Raw genomic sequence first — 22,046 nt, forward strand, 5'->3', positions numbered from 1 at the left:
CTTGGCTGAAAAGCTGGGAGGTGCGAAGAAGATGAAGAAGGGAGGCGAAGAGAGCGACCTAGTAGCGGGCTTGATGCGGATTCTTGGAATTCTCTCAATGGATCAAGGTTTTCGGGCAGGCTTCATCCTCACGATATTGGCGGTTTAGCCAAAGCTCGCATTATCCAACTTTTACTGTCTTGCCCATTGAACAGCTATGATTGGTCCGCATTAACATTTGCCCGAGAGCCAGCCGGGCAAGTGCTAATTTTGAGTTGGCGTGTCAAAATCCCCGCGCTGGTGAAAAAAAGCTGGCCTGGAACCAAACAATGAAATCCCACTTGTAAAGTTCGCACCGGGCTTAACACCCCTGCTTATCGCTCATTATCAGTAACTACACCGACGATAAGCCCACCTTATCGTCGGTGAGCTCGAAAAAAAAACCAGACAGCGCTTTTACTTAGGATCTTGGCTTGAGTTGGTAGAGATTCCATTTTGTTTCTACAAATTACATCTACACTTTAAGGGACCAATCTTTTCTCTCTTAGTTTGCTTATTTTCACAGTTTAAGGCTCCCCAAAAATGGCGTCAGTTGACGTGTCTCGTTGTGTTTCTAGCCTCTTAGAAGACGCAGAGACACTGTCTATTCTTTCTCTTGAAAATTCGACGATCCCAAACTCTCAAGACGCTCTTACGGATGTACAATCGACATCTATATTGGACGCTGTTTGCCATACTTCCCTTAAAAATTGCCGCTTGACAGGCCGCCTGTTCGTCCACTTCGAAAATGTTTTTCCCGATATTTGCGCCCGCTGGCTAGCCGTTGCCGTTGCCGACCCGTCCCCGTCTGCCTTGAATGCTGCTGTTTGTGCCTTTGGCCGGATATTGGCGTTTGCACCGCACATTTCTGTACTGCTAGAACGCGCCCTCGAGAGCAATAGAAATCGCAATGATTCTTTAGATTCTCCTGCTTGCAAGCAGCCTCGTATAACACAATTGGCTCTTTCCGCTTCGGCCTCGGCCGATGTTTTGTCTGCTGTGTTGTTAGCAGCATGGCGACTCAACAACTTTAGCCAGCAGACATATGGCGGTCTGTTTACCCCTTCTTTCCTGCAGTCTCTCTTCAAGCATGACAGCCGGCCAGTAAGATATCTAGCTGTGCGAGTGTTTTGCCAGCTGCTCCACGCTGCGGATAAGACTACAGAGACGCTTATCCGTGAGCATGTTGGGGGTGCTGAAGCCGAAGCTGTACTGGGGGACTTTGACGGGGAAGAAATCGACTACATATTCTTGTCTATCCATGAACGGGCCCGTGTTGATCGCATTTTCGAGCGTCAGACTCAACGTGCTACATTGCTAGCAGCGCTTTCAGAGTCTTGTATTCGTACAGTTCCACGACAAGCTTTGACCCAACATGTCGTTGCCTACGGCTCTACCATGCTCCCGCGTCCTCTAGGCCCCCCGCCCACGCGCTCCTCAACCCTGATACCCACCCGGACAACTCTGTCAAACCTGGAAAGCTTTGCACAGCTACTGCAGCAACCTGGCGCGATTCTCCTCCATGGTCTACCTGGAACTGGAAAGACAGCGTTGGTGCGCGAAGTGGCAGAGGAGCTTGGAATGCTCGATCAGATGGTCACACTTCATCTCAATGAGCAGACAGATGCTAAAATGTTGATTGGCTTGTACACAACCGATTCTAAGCCTGGTAGTTTCACGTGGAGGCCAGGTGTTTTGACTACGGCGGTGCGACAGGGCCGCTGGGTCCTGATTGAGGATCTTGACCGAGCACCTGCCGAGGTCATCTCAACTCTCCTCCCATTGATTGAGCGTGGTGAGCTTCTGATTCCTAGCCGTGGAGAGAAGATCCGGGCTAGTAATAGCTTCAGGCTGTTTGCTACCGTACGCACAACCAAGGGCATGAATGGGCGCGAGACACTGCCACACTTGTTAGGTCTCCGGTTTTGGCAGCTGCTCAGTGTACGGAGCATGTCGGATGAGGAGCTGCGGGATGTCATTGAAGGACTTTTCCCGTCTTTACACAAGCTCATCCCAATTATTCTGGCGGTATATAACAACCTGTCACGCATGGGTTCTTCGGCTGCTGTAGCTTCGTCAAGTCGTGGCTTATTGCGTCAAATGAGCCTGAGAGACTTGTTAAAGTGGTGTCGCCGTCTAAGCCAGGTTCTTACTCATGCTGGCTGTGTCTCTGGTAGTGAGCCAATTTCAGAGTCCACTCGTAATTCCATGTTCCAAGAGGCTATAGACTGTTTCCTGGGCCACTTGCCAGACGTAGCCGCTCGGGACGAGTTGATCTTGCTAATTGGCCGCGAGATGCACATGTCCAAGGAGACTGTCGAGCACTATCTCGTCGGATATGTCCCACCACTGCAGGACAAGCTGGAGGATTGTCTTAAGGTTGGCCGTGCTTGTCTTGAGAAGCAGCGCAGGCCTTCATCTAGGCTTTCTACGGGTCCACGGAGACCCTTTGCCAACACAGTGCACGCCAAGCGCCTGCTAGAGCAGATCTCAGTGTCAGTCAGGCTGCGGGAGCCAGTGCTTCTAGTCGGCGAAACAGGTATCGGTAAAACTTCAGTGGTACAACAATTGTCGGATGTGCTCGGTCACAAGCTGGTAGCTGTTAACCTGTCTCAGCAGAGCGAGGTGGGCGATCTATTGGGTGGCTTCAAGCCGGTTAATACGCGCACTCTGGCTGTTCCCCTTAAGGAGGAATTTGAGGACCTGTTTGCGGCTACGGGTATCTCTCGCAGTAAAAACCAGGTCTACCTGGACAAACTAGGCAAATGCTTTGTCAAGGGCCAATGGTCACGGGTATCAAAGCTCTGGCGCGAAGCGCCCAAAATGTTTATTAAGATTCTGGAGGAGATGAGGCGGAGGCGTCAGGCTGAACAGCAACAACAACAACAAAATGCTGCCGTTGATGAGCACCAACAGCGCGACGAAGACGGCAAGCCAACCAAACGCCGCAAGGTCGAGAACAGTCTTGGCGTATTGACTGAGCTGCAGCCACGTTGGGAGGCCTTCTCCAAGAGTCTGGACCAATTCGATATGCAGATCTCAGCGGGCCAGGGTAACTTTGCCTTCTCGTTTGTGGAGGGTAACATCATCAAGGCAGTGCGAAACGGCGACTGGATTCTGCTGGACGAGATTAACCTGGCATCTCCCGATACGCTAGAGAGCATTGCTGATCTATTGACGGACTTTACCGAGACACCATCGATTTTGCTGTCTGAAAGCGGCGAGATTGAGCGTATCACGGCCCATCCCAACTTCCGCGTCTTTGCAGCCATGAACCCGGCCACTGATGTCGGTAAGCGTGATCTTCCCATTGGTATTCGCAGTCGCTTTACCGAAATTTACGTCAATTCGCCCGATGCCAACCACAAGGATCTACTCGAGATTGTCAAGAGCTACCTACGTCCTGGCAGTGTCAAAGATGAACAGGCAGCTGACGATATAACACGCTTGTATTTGGAGACTAAGGAGCTTGCAAACCAGAAACGACTGGTCGATGGCGCTAACGAAGTTCCGCATTTCAGTCTACGTACACTTACTCGTGTCCTAGACTATGTGGTGCATGTAGCACCGGTGTATGGACTACGGCGCGCGCTGTTTGAGGGCTTCTCCATGGGCTTCTTGACGCTGCTAAACGGCGAGTCAGAGCAACTCCTCATCCCCAAAATGTTCCAGCTGCTATTTGGCCGAGCTAATGCCAAAGCCCTTCTTTCACAGCCGCCTAAGCAGCCTAATGACGGCCGCGCACATATCCGCTTCAGTAATGGAGCCAAAGACCGCCACTATTGGCTTGTACAGGGCGAACAGGAACCGGTTGAGCGCACCGACTATATTGTCACACCATCAGTTGAGCGCAACTTGCTGAATTTAGTGCGCGCTACGTCAACTAGACGCTATCCCATCTTGATCCAAGGCCCAACATCGGCTGGCAAGACAAGCATGATTGAGTATCTAGCACAGTTCAGCGGCAACCGATTTGTGCGTATTAACAACCACGAGCACACAGACCTGCAGGAGTATGTGGGCACATACATCTCCGGGTCGGACGGCAAACTGCGTTTCCAGGAGGGCTTGCTTGTGCAAGCCATGCGCAAGGGCTACTGGATTGTGCTAGATGAGCTAAATCTGGCACCTACCGACGTGCTTGAGGCCTTGAACCGACTGTTGGATGACAACCGCGAGTTGCTGATTCCCGAGACGCAGGAAGTCGTGCGGCCGCACGAGAATTTTATGCTCTTTGCGACCCAGAACCCGCCTGGCTTGTATGGTGGCCGTAAGGTACTATCTCGGGCGTTCCGCAACCGGTTCCTAGAACTACACTACGATGATATACCTGAGTCTGAGCTCGAGGCTATTCTACAGCGCCGCAGTAAAAACACATCGCCGTCCGACTGCCGTCGCATTGTCAACGTGTACCGTGAATTATCGCGGTTGCGTCAGACGAGCCGGCTCTTTGAGCAAAAGGACAGCTTTGCTACGCTGCGTGATTTGTTCCGCTGGGCCTTACGTAGTGCTGATATACGGGAGCAGATTGCTAACAATGGCTTCATGTTGCTAGCTGAGCGCGTGCGCGATGCTAGTGAGCGTGATGCTGTGCGTGGCGTCATTGAGAAGGAGTTCCGTGTCAAGATCTCGCCCGAGCTACTGTATGCACCAGATTCTCTGGAGAGTAATGGCCAAAACAGCCAAGGGGTCGTCTGGACACACGCTATGCGCCGGTTGTATGTGCTAGTGGCCGAGGCTCTTAAGAACAACGAGCCTGTGTTGCTGGTGGGTGACACTGGCTGTGGCAAAACAACTGTGTGTCAAGTTTTGGCCGAGGCTGTTGGCAAGCAGCTGCACATTGTTAATGCCCACCAGAATACGGAAACTGGTGACCTCATTGGCTCACAGCGTCCTGTGCGTAACCGTCAAGCAGCTCTAGATACACTAGCGGCCGATGTTCGTGCTGCACTAGAGCTTCTGGATGTGAAGTTGGATGACTTGGCTACCCTTGAAGACCAGCTGTCTGCATTGGCTGCTGTGGATGACAGTGTTCTGGCAGAGCGGGTGCCTAGCGATCTGCGCGAGCGCATCATTTCTAATCAGACGCGCAGTAAGGCGCTTTTTGAGTGGTCGGACGGCAGTCTGGTTCATGCGATGAAGACGGGGCAGTTTTTCCTGCTTGATGAGATTTCGTTGGCTGACGACTCGGTGCTGGAACGCCTCAACTCGGTGCTTGAGCCTGCACGGACGCTACTACTAGCTGAGAAGGGCGTGGAAAACTCGTTTGTTACGGGGGCCGACGGCTTCCAGTTCTTTGCCACTATGAATCCTGGTGGTGACTTCGGCAAGAAAGAGCTTTCACCTGCACTGCGAAATCGTTTCACCGAGATCTGGGTGCCGCCATTGGCCGACAAAGAAGATATTTTGCAAATTGTGCAGTCGAAACTGCGTGCTGAGCTGACCAATATGGCATCGGTAGTTGTAGACTTTTCGAGGTGGTTTGCCGAGACTTTCCGTGCTACAAATGCTGCAGGCTTTTCAATCCGCGAGGTACTTGTGTGGGTGCAATTCATGAACCGGTCATTTGACTTGTCGTTAGCTTCGCCTTCATCACCGTCAGACAGCGCATTTGGTCTTGTTCATGGCGCTGCTACGGTCTTTATTGACTCACTTGGCGCTAACCCTTCGGCCATGGTTGCACTTAATCCTGCGACTGTAGGCGAGCAGCGTGTTACGTGTTTGGCCAAGTTGAGCGAGCTACTTGGCCGAGATATTTCTAGCCTGTACAATCTACAGCCAGAGCTTTCTGCCACATCTGAGGCCCTGTCAATTTCGGGATTCACTGTACCCCGGCTTCCGGTTGCCTGCAATGACGACGCCGGCTTTGCCTTCCATGCGCCCACAACACGTCTCAATACCATGCGTGTGGTGCGTGCATTGTCTATGCAAAAGCCTATTTTACTTGAGGGCTCCCCCGGTGTCGGTAAGACTACGTTGGTCGCTGCACTGGCCAAGGCCTGTGGCCAGCCACTGACACGCATCAACCTGTCAGACCAGACGGATCTGATGGACCTCTTTGGCACTGATGTGCCCGTGGAGGGTGAAGAGGCCGGAAACTTTGCCTGGAGAGACGCGCCATTCCTACAGGCCATGCAGAAGGGCGAGTGGGTGCTTCTAGATGAGATGAACCTTGCGTCACAGAGCGTGCTAGAGGGCCTCAATGCCTGTCTAGACCACCGTGGCGAAGTGTACATTTCCGAGCTAGACCAGGTGTTCAAGCGCCACCCTGACTTTCGCCTTTTTGCTGCGCAAAACCCTCACCATCAAGGCGGAGGCCGTAAGGGCCTGCCGTCATCGTTTGTAAACCGGTTCATTGTGGTATATGCAGACTCGTTTTCAGCCGAGGATCTTCTACTCATTGCTCAGCACAGCTTCCCCGATGTCAACATCGACATCGTGCAAAAGGTAATTTCCTTTATTTCGTTGATCGAGAAGCGCGTTGTGCAAGATCGTGCCTTTGGAGCTCTTGGAGGCCCTTGGGAGTTCAATTTGCGTGATACACTACGCTGGCTGCATCTTCTTAGCTCCAAGGATCCTTTGTTGGGCACTGCCTCTGTCGGGGACTTCTTTGACATGCTTATCGGTGGCCGCTTCCGCAGCAAGAATGACCGTGCAGCTGCTCGCAGCCTCTTTGCCGAAATCTTTGGCGCCCTTCCCGCCACTCGCAGTCTGTTTCATGACCTCAGCCCTAGCTTTTCACAGGTTGGAATGGGCCTGCTTCCACGTGATCCGACTCATCAGCCTGAGCCACTGCGAAACATCGATGTCACACCCCAGCTTGCTGAACTTGAGGCTATGATGGTTGCTGTAAAGCAGGGCCAACCTGTAATTATTTCTGGCCCTTCAGGCTCCGGTAAAAGCGCGTTGATTGGCCATCTGGCTGGCATGGCAGGCAAGGAGCTAGTGACTTTTGCGTTGAACGCCGATGTCGATACCATGGACCTAGTGGGTGGCTTCGAGCAGCATGACCCTCTACGTGAAGTGAATGCCGCTTTGAAGCAGTTGCATACTACGCTTCGGGCATCTGTCCTCTCCGTAGCACCTTCTGCTGCGCCACAGGATGCTCTCGAACTGTTGACGCTACTAGAGACCTTTCGAGATAGCCGTGATATCCCGCCTCTTTCGGCCTGTGCAGAGGCTTTAGCTATGCAGATATCGCCCAGTTCCGCTGTAGGCGTGCAGCTAACTCGCGTATCCGAGCTGCTCTCTCAACCTCTTGAGGTGTCTAACCCCCGATTTGAGTGGCTGGATGGCGTGATTATCCGCGCACTAGAGGCCGGGTCATGGCTTGTTCTTGACAATGCCAATCTTTGTGCTGCCAGCGTTCTCGACAGACTCAACTCTCTGCTTGAACCGGGCGGCTTTGTCAGCATCAATGAACATTGTGGTGTTGATGGTGAGCCACGTATTGTGCGCCCACAGCCAGGCTTCCATATTTTTATGACAATGGACCCACGCTATGGCGAGCTTTCGCGTGCTATGCGCAACAGAGCAGTTGAGATTCATCTTCTAGAGCCCCTTGCAAGCTTAATGCCAAGACATCTCTCCCGCGTGAGCAGTGTTGAGGCTAGTCTGCAGAGACTGCAGCGTGCTGTGGCTTTAACAAACGTCGAAGTCGAAGCCAACACTGAAGCCCAGGCCTATATGCAGCAATCCCTCACTCAGCTTGCAGCACAAGGATTGTCTATGGCTGATGTGGCTCTCCTTCAGCGCTTCATTTCTAGTGTTGGACATTGCATTCTGAGTACGCCGCAGCTCAGGGCTCTTGAGACTCTTACTGCCACTATCCATAGCGATGGTGCACAAGACCTGTGGACTGAGGTCGAAGCCATGTACGGGCTAGTCGGCACTGCGATTTCGCCTAAAATTGTATCTGCCCAGGTAAGTTCTTTCGCAAGCTTGACTCTGTATATGATGTTCTTTCTATCCTTTCTATCGTTTTTCATGCTAACTCCCTGCACTCGTAGCCAATCCTTCCTGTCCGCAATTCACCGCTTATCCCACTCCTGTCCTCCCTCTCACCTTCCTCCGGCCTTCCCTACTGGCTGGCCGTATGGTTTGAGTACCACCAGGAACTCCTTGTCTTCAACGAGGCCATTGCTGCCCAGGCTGCTTCGGCCTCGCCAGCTCGTCTATCTTCGCTAAACCGGTTCCAACGCTCGTTCCTGGTTCTTAAGGGTGGTACTAAAATCAAAGATACGACAGCAGGAGTAGCCAAATTCCTGCAAGAGACGTTCCAGGTGATCCAAGAGTATTTGCGTAAGCCTGCAGGCGACGAGGCTGATCTAAGTGTAAGTGTCTAGTCATGATATGCATGCATGACTATGCCAAAGTTCGTGTAACCGCAACTGCTAACCTTGTCATGTGTAACCATAGAGTAAAAAGCATGTCCTCCGTCTTGTGATGCACCACCTCCATCGTACTTTCGTGTTCACCACAGCCAGCACCTTTGAAGATGCCGCTTTTCAGTCGCATATGGCCCTCGGTGCGTCGCTTGCCACGGCCTTTTCTTCTTCCGATGTGGCAGCTGTACGCGACTTTGCTGTTGCTTTCCACGCCTGCATGGTCGCCAATTTCTCATCTGGCTTTAACCTGACCACCGGCCTTTGGATGGAACAGCTGTGGCGCGTCTTCCGGCCCATGCCGCTGGCCAACGATACCGTGCTCAGTCAGACTAGTGCGCTAGCCAAGCTGGCTGTGCGTTTTGATGCACTACGCTGGAAGGCTAAGGCTCCAGTCAAGGATCTCAGCAAGGCTGCTGCCACGCTGTGCACTGCCTATGGCCTTGTGCGTTGCAGCATCGTTGATGGCAATCAAGACATGACGTCTCTGGTTGATGCGCTGGCTGCTGAGGTGGCTACTTTAGATACTAGCATTGGCGGTGTTCATGCCGGAAATGCCGCCGACCTGCCACCGTTTTTTGCTCAAGAATTTGAGGCTCTACGCCAGCTTTTGCTGCTCGACACGGCTTCGATGCATCCCTATGATCGCCCAGCTTTTGTAACCGCCATTGCCGATATTTCTACACTGGCTAGTGCACCTACCTTCCATGCCATGCTGTTGCATGACTCGCCTCCTAAGGAGGGCGTCTCAGCAATGCAGCTTCTAGACTTTGTCGTCTGCCAAGGGGCTCAGGCTAAGACGATCCACGGTGCTTTCTTGCCTGGCTTGATTGGCCGCCTGAGTTCCATGAGCAGCGCGAACCTCGATGCCCTGAGTTTGCTTGAGACTGAACTGCCAATCATGGGTCGTTATCTTGCTGCCAAGACTGACATTGTGGTCCAAGACTCTGTCGATACTCTGGATAATCTGCGCCGCGAAATTACCGACAGTCTGTTGAGTACTGTCGTGTCTGAGGGCTCTTTTGATGGTAGTATCACTGTGGCTATTCCCGATGACTCCATTCCTGTCACTCCCATTGTGCCTATTGAGTCGTGGACTAGCAGCGCCTCGGCCCTCTTTGGCGGCCCTGCTTTTGCAAGTGCTCCGGACCACGTAATTGCGATACTCAAGGACCATCTTGCTATCTCCCTGACTGCTGGACAGGCCGTCCTTTCTACCAAGGCCGAGTCTAGCTTGTATAAGACCCTATTTGCTGGAATTTCATGGGTTCAACTAGCCTTGGCCGCTCTAAAGCTCTACGTCCCTGACAAGGCCTTCGACCCCCAGCTGCGCTCTGCCTTAGAAATCGATGCCTACAGCCAACTGCAGGCCCAGCTACAGGCCCGGCTCGACCGCATAGTCGAATTTGAACTATTGTTCACTAGTCAGCCAACCTCTGCGCAAGTAGCAGGTCTACAAAGCGAAATTGCTTGTATGGGCCCATCACCTTCAGCTGACGTTGTAGTCTTTCGGCCACAGCGTTCAGAGCTGGCACAGGTGCAAACCGAGTTTGGCAACATTGTCAAGTCAATCCTCCGCTCTGAAACCATGGTGTCGTTCATGGCCACCGTAACTTCGGCTACCACCACCAAGGAAAATATCGAGACGCCGTTTGGCCTCATTTCTGGCAATATCAATCACGTTATTGACCGCCTGGCCTACCGCTTTGATGCCTATCAGGATATGATTCGCCCGGCTATCAATATGTTGCGTTGTTTGCAAGTTGGCCTTTCGCTGTGCTCTAGCTATTTTGCCGAGACAGCCCTTGCGACTGAAGCAGAACTTACCGGCAATCTAGCCCTAATGAAGTCAACACCTTTCCTAGGTGCATCGCATGACGCTGCTCTGCCATCATACAAGGGAGCTGCCTTTGAGTTTTTGCACCGTGTGACCCTCAATGCTGCCATCCAAGGCATTGACTCATTTGATGCGGGCTCACGCGAGGCTGTATTCCAGTGCTTCCACACACTATATGATGACTGGAAGAAGAAGCTTGAGGCTGACCAAAAAGAGGAGGCAGCTAACCAGAGCGTTTTCCACTTCAAGGGCAGCTATGAGGACGAAGTCGAGCGTGATGAAGAGGAGTTCAATGAACTATTCCCAACTTTTGATGAGGAGGAGGACGAGTTTGGCAATATCATTGCTGCTGCTGAGACCAAGAAGCCAGAGTCAGCGACAGCTAATAAACTCAAGGTCCGAGACATGTCTATCCGCGTGGCGGAGGCTCACAGTAGACTGCTGCTAGACAACCCCGAGCCTGCAAGTGCCTTGCGTGAGCTTGTTAAGACTGTTGGTCGGAAGGCCGCACCTGAGCTCAGCAAGTCAGCCACTTGGGAGAAAGCCCTATCCTTGCCGGAGTCTGCGTCTACATCTACACCCAGTGTTGCCCCTACGCGATCTCTAGTATCTAGTCGACTCCTCCCGGCAGCCATGGTCGATCTTCACGACAGTCTAGATTCTATTATGGCCTCTTCCACTCCGGCCGACTACAACTTTTACACATCACCACATCTTCACGAAGCACGTGCTGTAGTGGCATTGGCCGATCGCGTTAAAACTTTCTTTCTCCAACTTCAACAGATCGATGAAATTGGCCATATGCAGCCACTTAAAGATGTCATCTTGCGCTGCAACAAGCTACTAGAGTTGGGCCACACAGAACCCCTGGCTAAGCTTCTGCCAAAGGTAGAGCAGTTGCACGGCACTGTATATGAATGGCAGTTTGGCGGCTGGGCTAGCAGAACTTACCAATCGCCAGCCCTCTACGACAATTTGACCAAGACCATCACTCGCTGGAGAGGTCTGGAACTCACGACGTGGGCTAAGCTGCTGGACATGGAGGCGCATAAGTGCGTTTTGGATGCCCGTTCCTGGTGGTTTGTTGCGTACCAAGCCACTATTGCTGTGCCTGGGGCCCTGCTCAACGGCCCAGCTGAGCACCTCGAGGCTTACACAGCACAGCTTGTGGCTGATCTGCAAATGTACTTTTCAACAGCACCTATAGGCCAGTTTGAGGCACGCCTAGACTTGCTCAGAGCCATGCAAAAACACCTGCAGTTAATGTGCGCACAGTACCCTGCACTCAAAGCCGTGTGTACAGCCCTAGCCAACTTTATTGCTATGACGGGCCGTTTCAGTGCAGCTATTGCAGAGCACATTTCTCGTGGCCGCGCGCCGATCGAGAAGCAGATGAAGATGGATGTCAAGCTGGCCAGTTGGAAGGATGTCAACATCAGTGCACTCAGAGAAAGTGCACGCAAAAGTCACCAAAAGCTATTCAAGCACGTGCGCAAATTCCGTGGTGTGCTAGCCCAGCCAATGGCCCCTGTAATTGAGCGTGGAATCCCCGAGGAAAAGGCGGCCGTGCCAGTGTTTGTGGCCCCAGAGACCGTTGGCCTCGCTCAAGTGTCGCCTTCTAGTGCTACAGATGACCAAGCGATTGTCGAGTTTCTGGCTTCGCACCGCCGTTTGGCCAATGCCCCCAAAACTGTCTCCTTGATGGCCAAGGCTGCTACTCTGCCCAGCTCTGCACTACCTGCTGCGGCCTCGCTCAATTCCTTTGTGGATGGACTACTCGAATCTATCGCTGAGCTCCGCAAAGAGACGCCTGAGTTCCTCACAGACGAAAACAAGGACATGGTCAAGCACCTCAAAGCCCGCAAGCGCAAACTGTTTTCCGACACTCTCAAAGACCTTAAGACCATGGGTCTGCGCTATCATCTTGGCACCGATACTCTAGCAGCCCAGAGCTCATCAGCTCTAGTCCTTGCCTCGGCCAAGTCTCTAGCTGAGCCTGCCGAAGGAGCTGACTTCTACTGGCACAAACTCGTTGATTTGCTGCCTAAAGCACGCCGCACTCCTAACGACCACCATGCCGAACTGACTGGTGGCGAGGTCTCGCGCTGTGTTGGCTATCTTGAGGGCATCCTGGTGTTGGCGAACTCCCAGCGTGCTTTGCTTTCCTCCGCTGGAACCAAGCTGCTAGCCCTCGAAGCTCGTATTGAGGCTGCCAAGAACCTTGCATCCGTCCTTACTGATGAGCCTGTTAGCGCCGTGCCGGCCGATGTTGCACAGTCGTGTAATCTGGCTTGGCTGGTCGAGATATTGCGCTTTTCCGTACAGCTAACTAAGATGCATGCTAAACTTGGTGGCTGCGATAACTCAGCAGCCATAGAGAGTCTGGATAGTTGGCTCAATACATTTGAGAATCTGCGAACACGCGAAAAGGCTTTGTGCACCTTGCCTGATGGTCTTTCCTCGTCACGTGCCCTAGAGCTTAGCTCACTTGTGGCCGCAAAAAGCCGCGAGTTTACGTCAGACATTCACATATTGCTCAAGTCTCGCAGCGATCTAGCATTTGTGTTGAGCCAGCTCCTTAACTGGTCGGGACTTGAGCGTTCGGTTCTGCAGTCACACTTGCAGTCAGAGGCCTTCAAGCCTAACCAAACTTCCATCCTTGACTTTGCCGCCGACCTGAGCCTTCTCTGTGACAAAGCTCTCGTTGCTGTTGAAGCCTACAAGAAAAACTCAGTCTCTCTACCGCCGTCTACAGATACTCCCGGCTGGTTTTCTGTCGCTAACAAGGCCGCTTCACTCATGTTCTCGGCGCTCCGGCCCGAAGAGCTTGATGCTAACCTCAGCAAACTAACTGGTCGCCTGGCTTCTGTCAATGAAATATCGAGCCCTGCCTCTCATGCTGCGCTCTCATGTCTCATGTCTCTTGCCGTGCCTATCTTGACCCAGTATGCCCTAATTGTGCGAGCTGCCTACGAACGCCACCTAGAGATGCACTCAGCTACAGTCTATCTCGGCTGGATGCTGGGCCGCGCCTACACGCAAATTGCAGCGCAGGGTTTCTGCACGCCACAGGAGAAGTCTGATGAAAAGGCTGATGCTGGCGAAGAAGGAAAACTTGAAAGTGGCACAGGTCTGGGCGATGGTGAGGGTGCCGAAGACATTAGCAAGGATGTTGAGCCCGACGAGGACCTCACTGAGCTTGCTCAGGAGCCCAACGAAAAGAAGGATGGCGAAATGGAGGACAATAAAGATGCCATCGACATGGCCGGTGAAGAGCTTGAGGGCGAAGACGGCTCTGCTGCCGGTGATGATGAGGACGACCAAAAGGGCGACGACGGTGACGAAGAGGATGATGGCATCGATGATGAGATTGGCGATGTAGACGATCTTGATCCCACCGCCGTGGATGAAAAGATGTGGGATGGTGATGATGAGGACGAGGCTGAGAAAGACCAACAGGGTGATGAGGCCAAGGGCCAACAGAAGAATGAAGAGCAGGCGGCTGAGGGCCAACAAAACGAGGACAAGCCCAAGAAGGACGACCAGATGGAGAGTGCCGATGCCGATGAGGCACCCGAAGATGAAGACGAAGACGTACAGCAAGCACCCGACGAGGCAATCCGCCAGGACCAGAACGTTGAGGAAAGCGAGATTCTCGGAGCGCCCGAAGACATGGACCTCGACCTCCAAGACATGGCCGAGGAGGAAGAGGAGGAGCAGGATGATGCTGAGCTAGGCGACCTCGACATGGAAGCTGGCGAGGAAGACGAAGTTCAAGGAGAAGAGGAAAAGGTCGACGAGCGTGATGGGAAGGCGAAGGACGAGGAGAAGCCCGAGGATGACGAGGAGGTTGGAGAGGCTGAAGCTGCTGTTGATGAGGCCGATGATAGTGACGGGAAGGAGGACCCCGAAGACGAGGGTGACATTGACATGGCTGCAGACGAGCCTGTTGACTTGGATGACGAAGCGAAGGAGGAGGGCAAAGACGAGGACGAGGAACAAAGGGAAGATGCCCAAGACAAGCAGCCCGATGACTCGACCGCTGCGGATAACGTAGCTCCCTCTGAAATTCAGTCTGGCGGCCAAGACCAAAACGCAGACAGCATGGATTCAGAGGATGCTATGCAGGGCTCGAAGGATATGCAGGAAGATGGGGGCCAGGGCTCTGGTGCGGATGAGAAAGAAGCCGATGCCGGCACCCAGGGTGCCTCCACACGTCCTGACGATTCTGCGGCGGCGCCTGACTCGGACTCGAAGGAGAACGAGGGCGATGACGAAGCCGAAAAGATCGAGCCTTTCCGCAAGCTTGGCGAGGCTCTCGAGCAGTGGCATCGCCAAAAGCGCGAAATCAAAGAGCCTGGCAGGGCGGACGATACTCCCAAGGAACAAGCGCCTCAAGACAAAAAGGACGCCGATGCGCAGGAGATGCAGCAGCAGGAGTTCCAACATCTACAGGACGATGCTGCTGTGCCTGACGCACAGGCCATTGGCGCCGCAACAGAGGACGAAGTGCAGCCCATTGACGATGCTATGGCCATTGACGAGGAGACTGAAGACCCCACCAATAAGGTGCAGCCCGTCGACGATGCAGCGGTCCCAGATGAGAGTGATGACGTGGCGGCCGAGAATGCTGACAATGATGCTGAAATGGACGATGTTGAGGCTCCTGACGCGCTCGATATCGGCACTGACGATGTCGACGATGCCCGTACTGGTGTCAAAACACGCACGGGCGCATACAACGAAGACCCAAAGCTAGAGCTCGAAGACCTGCAGGAGTCATCTGTAGATAACGTTGAGGCCGAGGAGCCTGAGATCGAAGAAACTTCGACCCAGCTTTCCGCCACGCACCTCGACGCTGACCTGCTCGACTTTTCCGCATGCCTAGCCCGATGGGATGCATTTACGACATCGACCTTTGCGCTCTCGCAATCCCTCACGGCCCAGCTGCGGCTGATTCTCACGCCGTCGCAAAGTACGAAGCTGTCGGGTGCTTTCCGCACCGGCAAACGGCTTGCAATCAAGCGCATCATCCCATATATTGCCTCGTCGTACAAACGCGACAAGATCTGGCTGCGTCGTGCAGTGCCCACCAAGCGATCGTATCAGATCCTCATCGCTGTTGACGACTCCAAGTCAATGGGCGAGAGTGGCTCAGGTGTGTTAGCGCTTCAGAGTCTAGTTATGGTGTCGCGTGCCCTGTCGGCCCTCGAGGTTGGACAGGTTGGCGTGCTTTCGTTTGGTGCCGACGTTGTGGCAGCCCACGACCTCGCCGAGCCGTTTTCCAGCGCTGATGCTGGCGCGCGGGCGCTGCAGCGTTTCCGCTTTGCCCAGGACCGCACCGATGTGCGCCTGCTAATTCGCCGCACAATCGACACCTTCAAGGCTGCACGTCTAGCGAACCCGGCGGCCGGCAGTGAGGATCTGTGGCAACTAGCACTGATTCTGTCGGACGGCATCACACCTTCGTCAGAGCACGATGCCATTCGCCGGCTGCTTCGCGAGGCGGTCGAAGAACGTATCATGGTGGTGTTCATCATCATGGACGATGCCAAAGCAAAGGGTGGTCCTAGCAGCAGCACTGGCGGCATTAGCAGCAGCGTGCTGGACTTGAAGTTCTCAACGTTTGTCAAGGACGCCGAGGGCAATGCACAAGTTGTTATGGGACGGTATTTGGATACGTTCCCGTTCCAGTACTATCTAATTGTGCACCACCTGGACGACCTTCCGGGAGCATTGGCCGGCTTGCTGCGGACTTGGTTTGCGGAGGTTGCCGCATAAGTCATGGCCTATTAGGGCTTATGTTGCAAGGAGTTTGCATTGTTTCCGGCTTGCCCTCTGCTCTATTTTATTGTATTTAGTTTTGCTATTTTCCATCATATTACTTACTGTACGGCGTTGAGGTTATTAAAATCTATCTTTTTTCCTTTACCGTCCCTGTATATGCACATGTCAGGGAGGCTTTCTCCGCCATCGCCAGCTGGAACGTGAACAGGAATGCAGATAGGACAGGAGGACCCTATGCAATGGCCATCAAGAGCGTCAACACCAAGGTAAACAAACAACCAGAAACAATGAGCGCAAACGTTCAAGTACCAGCAAATCCCAGGGCGGCTGGAGACTTCATTAATCTTTCTTCCTCTATCTTGACTTTGTAAATCTGCAGCAAGTCGCCCCACGTCACGCCGCGCCACATCACGTCACCCCACGCCCAACCGCTATCATGGCCATTGCCCAGGTCTTTTTCTTTAGCGCCGGCTTCTGCTGTGCCCTTCTCGTGGTCACACACCCGCATCTAGTCCCTCGAGACCTACACTTTTACAGCAGCTTACAGGTCCAACACATCTGCGAGCTAGACCTGGGGGTAGGTCCAGATCTACATCGAGACACCGCTTCTCTGGCGTTTCTGCAATGGCCAGAAGTATAGACAGATAGGGTCTCTGTTAAGGCCCGGCCGGCTCTATACGTACACCGCCCGCAGACTATAGCTCTCCGGCTTTGATAAGGCAGCAAGAGGACCCGCCGATCGGCCTCCAAAAGGCAATGTGTGTGATCAGCATCAATTATGCCTTGGTGCTGCCGCCTTCGGCTTGTTTCAGTTGCTGCACATACAGATGCAGCTACAACCCAAAGAATGACGGCGATAATACAATAATAGCTTACGCCCATGATATGATGAGATAAGATAGTAGCATAGCAACGACAGCCCCAACAGCAGCGGGCGCTCGGGTTTATGCCGGAATTTAGATGGTTAGTAGAGTGGCATTGAATTACAGAAGGGATTTAGTGGACTCGGAAAGTGGCTCTGTAGGAAGGCGATGGGCGGAGCCTGTCTTTAGTGGGGGTCAGGAGGGCTCGCTACAGGGCAGTTGTCCACTATAGTCTAGCAAGTAAGCCAGGCAACGCTTATTTCTATGCTGGTCTTGTTCATCCCTTTATTTGTTCTTTATTCATTTTCCCTCTCTTCTTAAGCTGGATCTCTTGTTCCTTATCTTCACGCCCATCATCTACCTGCATAGCCATGTCCGATATGCACGACGCACGCAGGTCCACGGCCAAAGCTGGCCCTATCCCCAATCAATAGCAATAGTGCATGAGGCTCAAAAGCTGTAACAGGGGTTGGCGGTGGGGCATTGCGCCTACTTATTTCTTTGTCTTGCTCTGTCCTAGTCTTGTTTGCTCACTGGGCGTGTGAGTGAACGGGCCATGTGACTTTTTGCTGGTGGGTAGGGAGATTTTGCGGGCATAAGATGTGGGCTCTATAGGGGTCCAAGGTAGATCCAATCCAAGCAAGCGGTGAGGGGGGTGAGGTGGAAGGCATGAGAGTGAGTGAGGGAGGGAAAAATGAGTGGTCAATCATGAGTGAGTGAAGATAAACAAGCTTGTGGCTGAGGTTGAGGTTGAGTAGCTGTATGTTGTGCATCACATCTCATTCATTAACCCTTACCGACCCGACCCCCTTTTCCACATAAATCTCCCTCCCCCCCTTTACCAACCACATGAAGGAGCGGAAGAAAAAGTCCAGATCGGGTCCATCCGGAGTCGGAGATCAAAGTGGACACGGCAGCTCCACTAAGACAACGTCATTTCGTTTTGTGTGATTTTTTTTTTTCGTGCTGATAGAAAACGATCGTGACACTGTGCATATAGACAGTGCGGATAGTGTATAAAGACTGTGTCACGGTGCCACGGTCTTACGGCGTCTTAACCTGCCCGTCTGGCACAAAAAGAGAAAGTGGAGGCGCCTTTGTGTGACTGTGACTTTGTTTCTTCTGTGCAGACAATTTATTAGAATTTATGGCACACTCAGATGCTTGATAGTATCAAGAACCAACCAGCGCAAGGGTGGGCAGCTGACCGCCATGCTTCAGCGGCCTGCGCCGCAAAAAAAAGACCAAGTCGCGTTCGCAAACCACTAGGCTCAGAGGCGAATGGAATTCCACAAACATGTCAAAAGAAAATCTCGAGAAAACTAAGCAATAAAGCCTTGGGAAAAACCTGTCAACTAGATTAGAGCCTCAGGCACCAAGGCCCCACAAAAGTAGCCAGAAAAGAGCCGAGAAAGGAAAGAGGAAAAAACATGGTTAAATTAGATAAAGTCTTGAATTAAGACCCGAACTTTTTGGTGAAGAAAAACACAGCTCGGGACAACAGAAACGACAGACTGACTACCAGAGCTTCGATTCATTCTTTTGAGCCGCTCCAATGCGGGAAGGAGGAGTGTAAGAGGGCAGTGCAGCAGGGCAGGAGGGCAGGAGAGCAAGCGGCCAAGCGGCCAAGCGGCCAAGCGGAAAACAGAGCGAGGAAAGCAATAGGGGGGGGCTTCGGATCACTTGTTCTTTTGTCTATAAGCGTGACGTTATACAACATATGTGGCTTCCGCTGCGCTTGTAGCTCAAGCTTGACCAGCACCAAGTCTCCATTCCCGTTTACACTACACCGAGCAGAGCCGCCTCGTCCAGTCCTCGAAAGCCCCCCCCCCCCCCCCACGCCAGCAAACAGCGGGACTAGAGCCAGGGACGACAAAGGAAACCCGGAACAATGGGAATGGCTGGTCGCCTGTGTCTGACTCGCCGTTGAGACATCGAGATCCCATGTAGAACAAGGACGAACAGGGTAAGCCAAGGACGTCGTATAAGAGTAGTTCTCGCCCTCCAGATCTCTGGTGTGTTGAGATCTGTATGTCACTCCATCGCCCTTGTTTGTCCGTCGTTTTGTTTTCTCTCTTCTCTTGATGCCGTCCCGTCCAAAGGATCCGAAGCTATCACACAAGAAAGAAAAAATCTCACCGGGCATTGAATAGCACTAGCAGGCTTATACTATTATTTCTCTGGCCTGTGATTCGCGGGCCTCGATCTTGCTGCCCTTGTGAGTTTTTTTTCTCTGTTGATAATCTTTTGGTTCCTAATTTTTCCCTTACTTCTTGTTTTATTTCTCTTCCTTCTTCCTCTCCCCATTTCCTTTCTCTTCTTTTGTCCCGCCTTCCTTGTTCTCCGTGGAGCCACGACGTCTTTCGTCTTAAAGTCTCCATCTTCGTCTTCTCCGTCTTCAGCTCTATTCCTTGTTTCTCCTCCTTCATCTCGGCCTTTATTGGCTTGCTGCTGCCGTTATCCCACTTAGACTTGATCCTTTGTTTGTCCGAGGACCCTCTCGTCTTCTTCCCTTATTTTCCTTTCCGTCTATTCTTCATCTCTTTTTCTCTGGCCTTCTATCTTCTTCTCTTCTTCCTCCACTTTCTCTTCTTCTAATACTATTGTGTTGCCTAGGGTCTTCTTCATCCCGAGCGCCCCGATCCTTCTTTTTATCTTCTATACCAACAGGCTTTGCTTGAAACAGTCCCTTCCTTTCCGTTTCTTTCTTCGTCTCTCTCTTGCCTGTCCGCCCGCTCCTACTCTCGCTCTTGCATTTACGCCCCCCCCCCCCCCTCTCAACCCATCTTACCTTCTATATCTTCCTCGCCCTCCCTAATCTCAGTTTCTCTATCTTCATAAAACATATAACCTCCTCACCTCCTTTACTCAGCATGAGCGCCGCTCTCTCAAAGCGCCTCCCGGCCACCTCCCGGTCCTTCAGTTTGCGTGCGGCCCCCGCCAAACGTGAGCGTGTCGTCATCGTCGGTAGTGGCTGGGCCGGCTACGGCCTAGCCAAGAGTCTGGACCCTGAAAAGTACGAGCGCATCGTCATCTCCCCCCGCACTCACTTCGTCTTCACTCCTCTGCTTGCCGGTGCTGCTGCCGGAACCCTCGACTTCAGTGCTGTAGCCGAACCCGTACGTCGTCTCGGTGTCGACTGCTTCCACCAGGGCTGGGCCGACAAGATCGACCTGCGCTCCAAGACTATCACCGTCGAGTCTAACATTGGCGACGAGCGTCCTCTAGTCCCCGAGGCCGTCTCTTCGCCCACCGCCGCCATTGCCCTCCGCACTCAGGCCGGCATCAAGGGCCGCCTGTTCGACGTGCCCTATGATAAGCTGGTTGTTGCCGTCGGCGCCTACTCGCAAACCTTTGGTGTTAAAGGTGTCCGCCACAACGCCCACTTCCTGCGTGATGTTGGCGATGCTCGTGCTATTCGCATCCGTCTTCTACGTTGCTTCGAGCGTGCTGCTCTCCCAACCACCTCTGAAAGCATGCGTCGCCAGCTTCTGCATTTTGCCATTGTCGGTGGCGGTCCCACCGGTATCGAGTTTGCTGCCGAGCTCCACGATCTGATCCACGAAGACCTACTCAAGCTCTACCCCTGCCTAGCTTCTTTGGTTAATATTACTGTGTATGACGTTGCCCCCAAGGTCTTGCCAATGTTTGACGCGGCTCTTTCCTCCTACGCCCTCGACCTGTTCAAGCGTCAGGGCATCCAGGTCAAAACTCTCCACCACATGCTGGGTATGCGCCGCGACGATGCCCCTGCTGAGGATGGAGAGGGTGTTATCAAGCTGCAGATCAAGGAGGAACCCGAAGAGGTTGGCGTCGGTTTGGTTGTCTGGTCTACTGGCCTGACCCAGAATCCCGTGGTCAAGAAGCTGCAGGATGGAGAGTTTGTTGTTCCCAGCGTCCTCCTTGAGGCGGCCAAGGTTAGAGTGATGCGCCATCCCCGTTCTGGTGGCATTGTTGTCGACGACCATCTGCGCATGAAGGTGCAAGACACTGCCTCTGAGGCCAATGCCCCTCTCCCTGACGTTTTCGCCATCGGTGACTGCACTTCTGTCGAGGGTGCGGCTTATCCCGCTACCGCCCAAGTGGCGTCGCAGCAGGCCAACTACCTGGCTAAACTGCTAAACAAGACCGCTAAGGCGCCCGAGTCGATCGACAAAGCACGCCCCTTTAAGTTCCGCAACCTAGGTATCATGGCCTACGTCGGATCGTGGAATGCCATGTATCAAGCTAACACTGACGGCCTCAAGGGCCGTGCTGCATGGATCATGTGGCGCATGGCCTACATGACCAAGAGCATGAGCTGGCGGAATAAGCTAACCGTCTTCTTCTCATGGCTCAGTACTTACCTGTTTGGCCGCGATATCTCTCGCTACTAAGCCGGAAAGCTACTGCACCACGAATAAAATCGGAGCCATTGGAGACATGTCACGAAGTGCCACATCGCCAGGCATCTTGGTGATCAACAAGCAAGGTGAGGTCGGGCTTTAGCAGTGAATACAAATACCAACCCCTACTGGAGACCGAGGCTCTTCTTGCAGTTCGATTTACAATCGATAATAGAGCGCGGCGGCGAGTGAAATTTCTTTATCTCGGCCGATGGCTGAATACTCAAAGCTAAGGCCGAACAATCCCTTTTTCGAGAGTGCCGGCTTGCGTGGCCGTCCAAGCTAGGCTCAATCTAAGCCTGAGACATACGTAGTAGACGACGTCTACAGGTTAATGGTCCGGACCTTTTCTCCGAGTATCTAGCGAGGACGGACAACCTGAATAGACGGGTGGCAGACTTTGACTGATTTGATTATACCTTTTGGGGGAGATGGGTCGGGTGTTTGTGTTCTTCAGTTGTTTTCTTTTGTTTACTATAATTGTTACGTACACCAAAACTGGAGGCGTCATTTATCGAGGGTAGAGGGGAAAGAAGATGTTTGTTTGTGGGCGCTGCTGCATAGATCACAAAAGCAGAAGTCCTTTTTAATACTATAGACTGGCAACATTAGACATATAGACTACACAATATACCGTGAAACAACATGCAAGTTCTCGCAGAAAGAGTGACCTGGGCACTATATGGAACGGAGTCCTCGTGTATTGATAAGAAGGCAGGCATTACGCCGAAGAGTGGGACTAACACACATGACGTTACACGAAGTCACGACA

At 52.9% G+C, this 22,046-nt stretch overlaps 2 protein-coding genes across 2 annotated transcripts; both read left to right on the top strand.

Annotated features, from left to right (window-relative positions):
- Window positions 1–561: 561 nt before the first annotated feature.
- Window positions 562–16,020, top strand: HOO65_040403 (uncharacterized protein; the record flags this gene model as incomplete). The annotated part of the gene is made up of 3 exons (XM_071002442.1): window positions 562–7,941; window positions 8,028–8,351; window positions 8,437–16,020. The coding sequence occupies 3 exons, from the start codon at window positions 562–564 to the stop codon at window positions 16,018–16,020; spliced, it is 15,288 nt and encodes a 5,095-aa protein (XP_070859246.1).
- Window positions 16,021–19,762: 3,742 nt separating this feature from the next.
- Window positions 19,763–21,265, top strand: HOO65_040404 (putative NADH dehydrogenase; the record flags this gene model as incomplete). Its single annotated transcript, XM_071000655.1, has 1 exon — window positions 19,763–21,265. The coding sequence occupies one exon, from the start codon at window positions 19,763–19,765 to the stop codon at window positions 21,263–21,265; it is 1,503 nt and encodes a 500-aa protein (XP_070859247.1).
- Between the last annotated feature and the right edge of the window lie 781 nt (window positions 21,266–22,046).

Source organism: Ceratocystis lukuohia (assembly GCF_044167205.1).
Source record: "Ceratocystis lukuohia strain C4212 chromosome Unknown Supercontig4_pilon, whole genome shotgun sequence".
NCBI classification, from domain to species: domain Eukaryota; kingdom Fungi; phylum Ascomycota; class Sordariomycetes; order Microascales; family Ceratocystidaceae; genus Ceratocystis; species Ceratocystis lukuohia.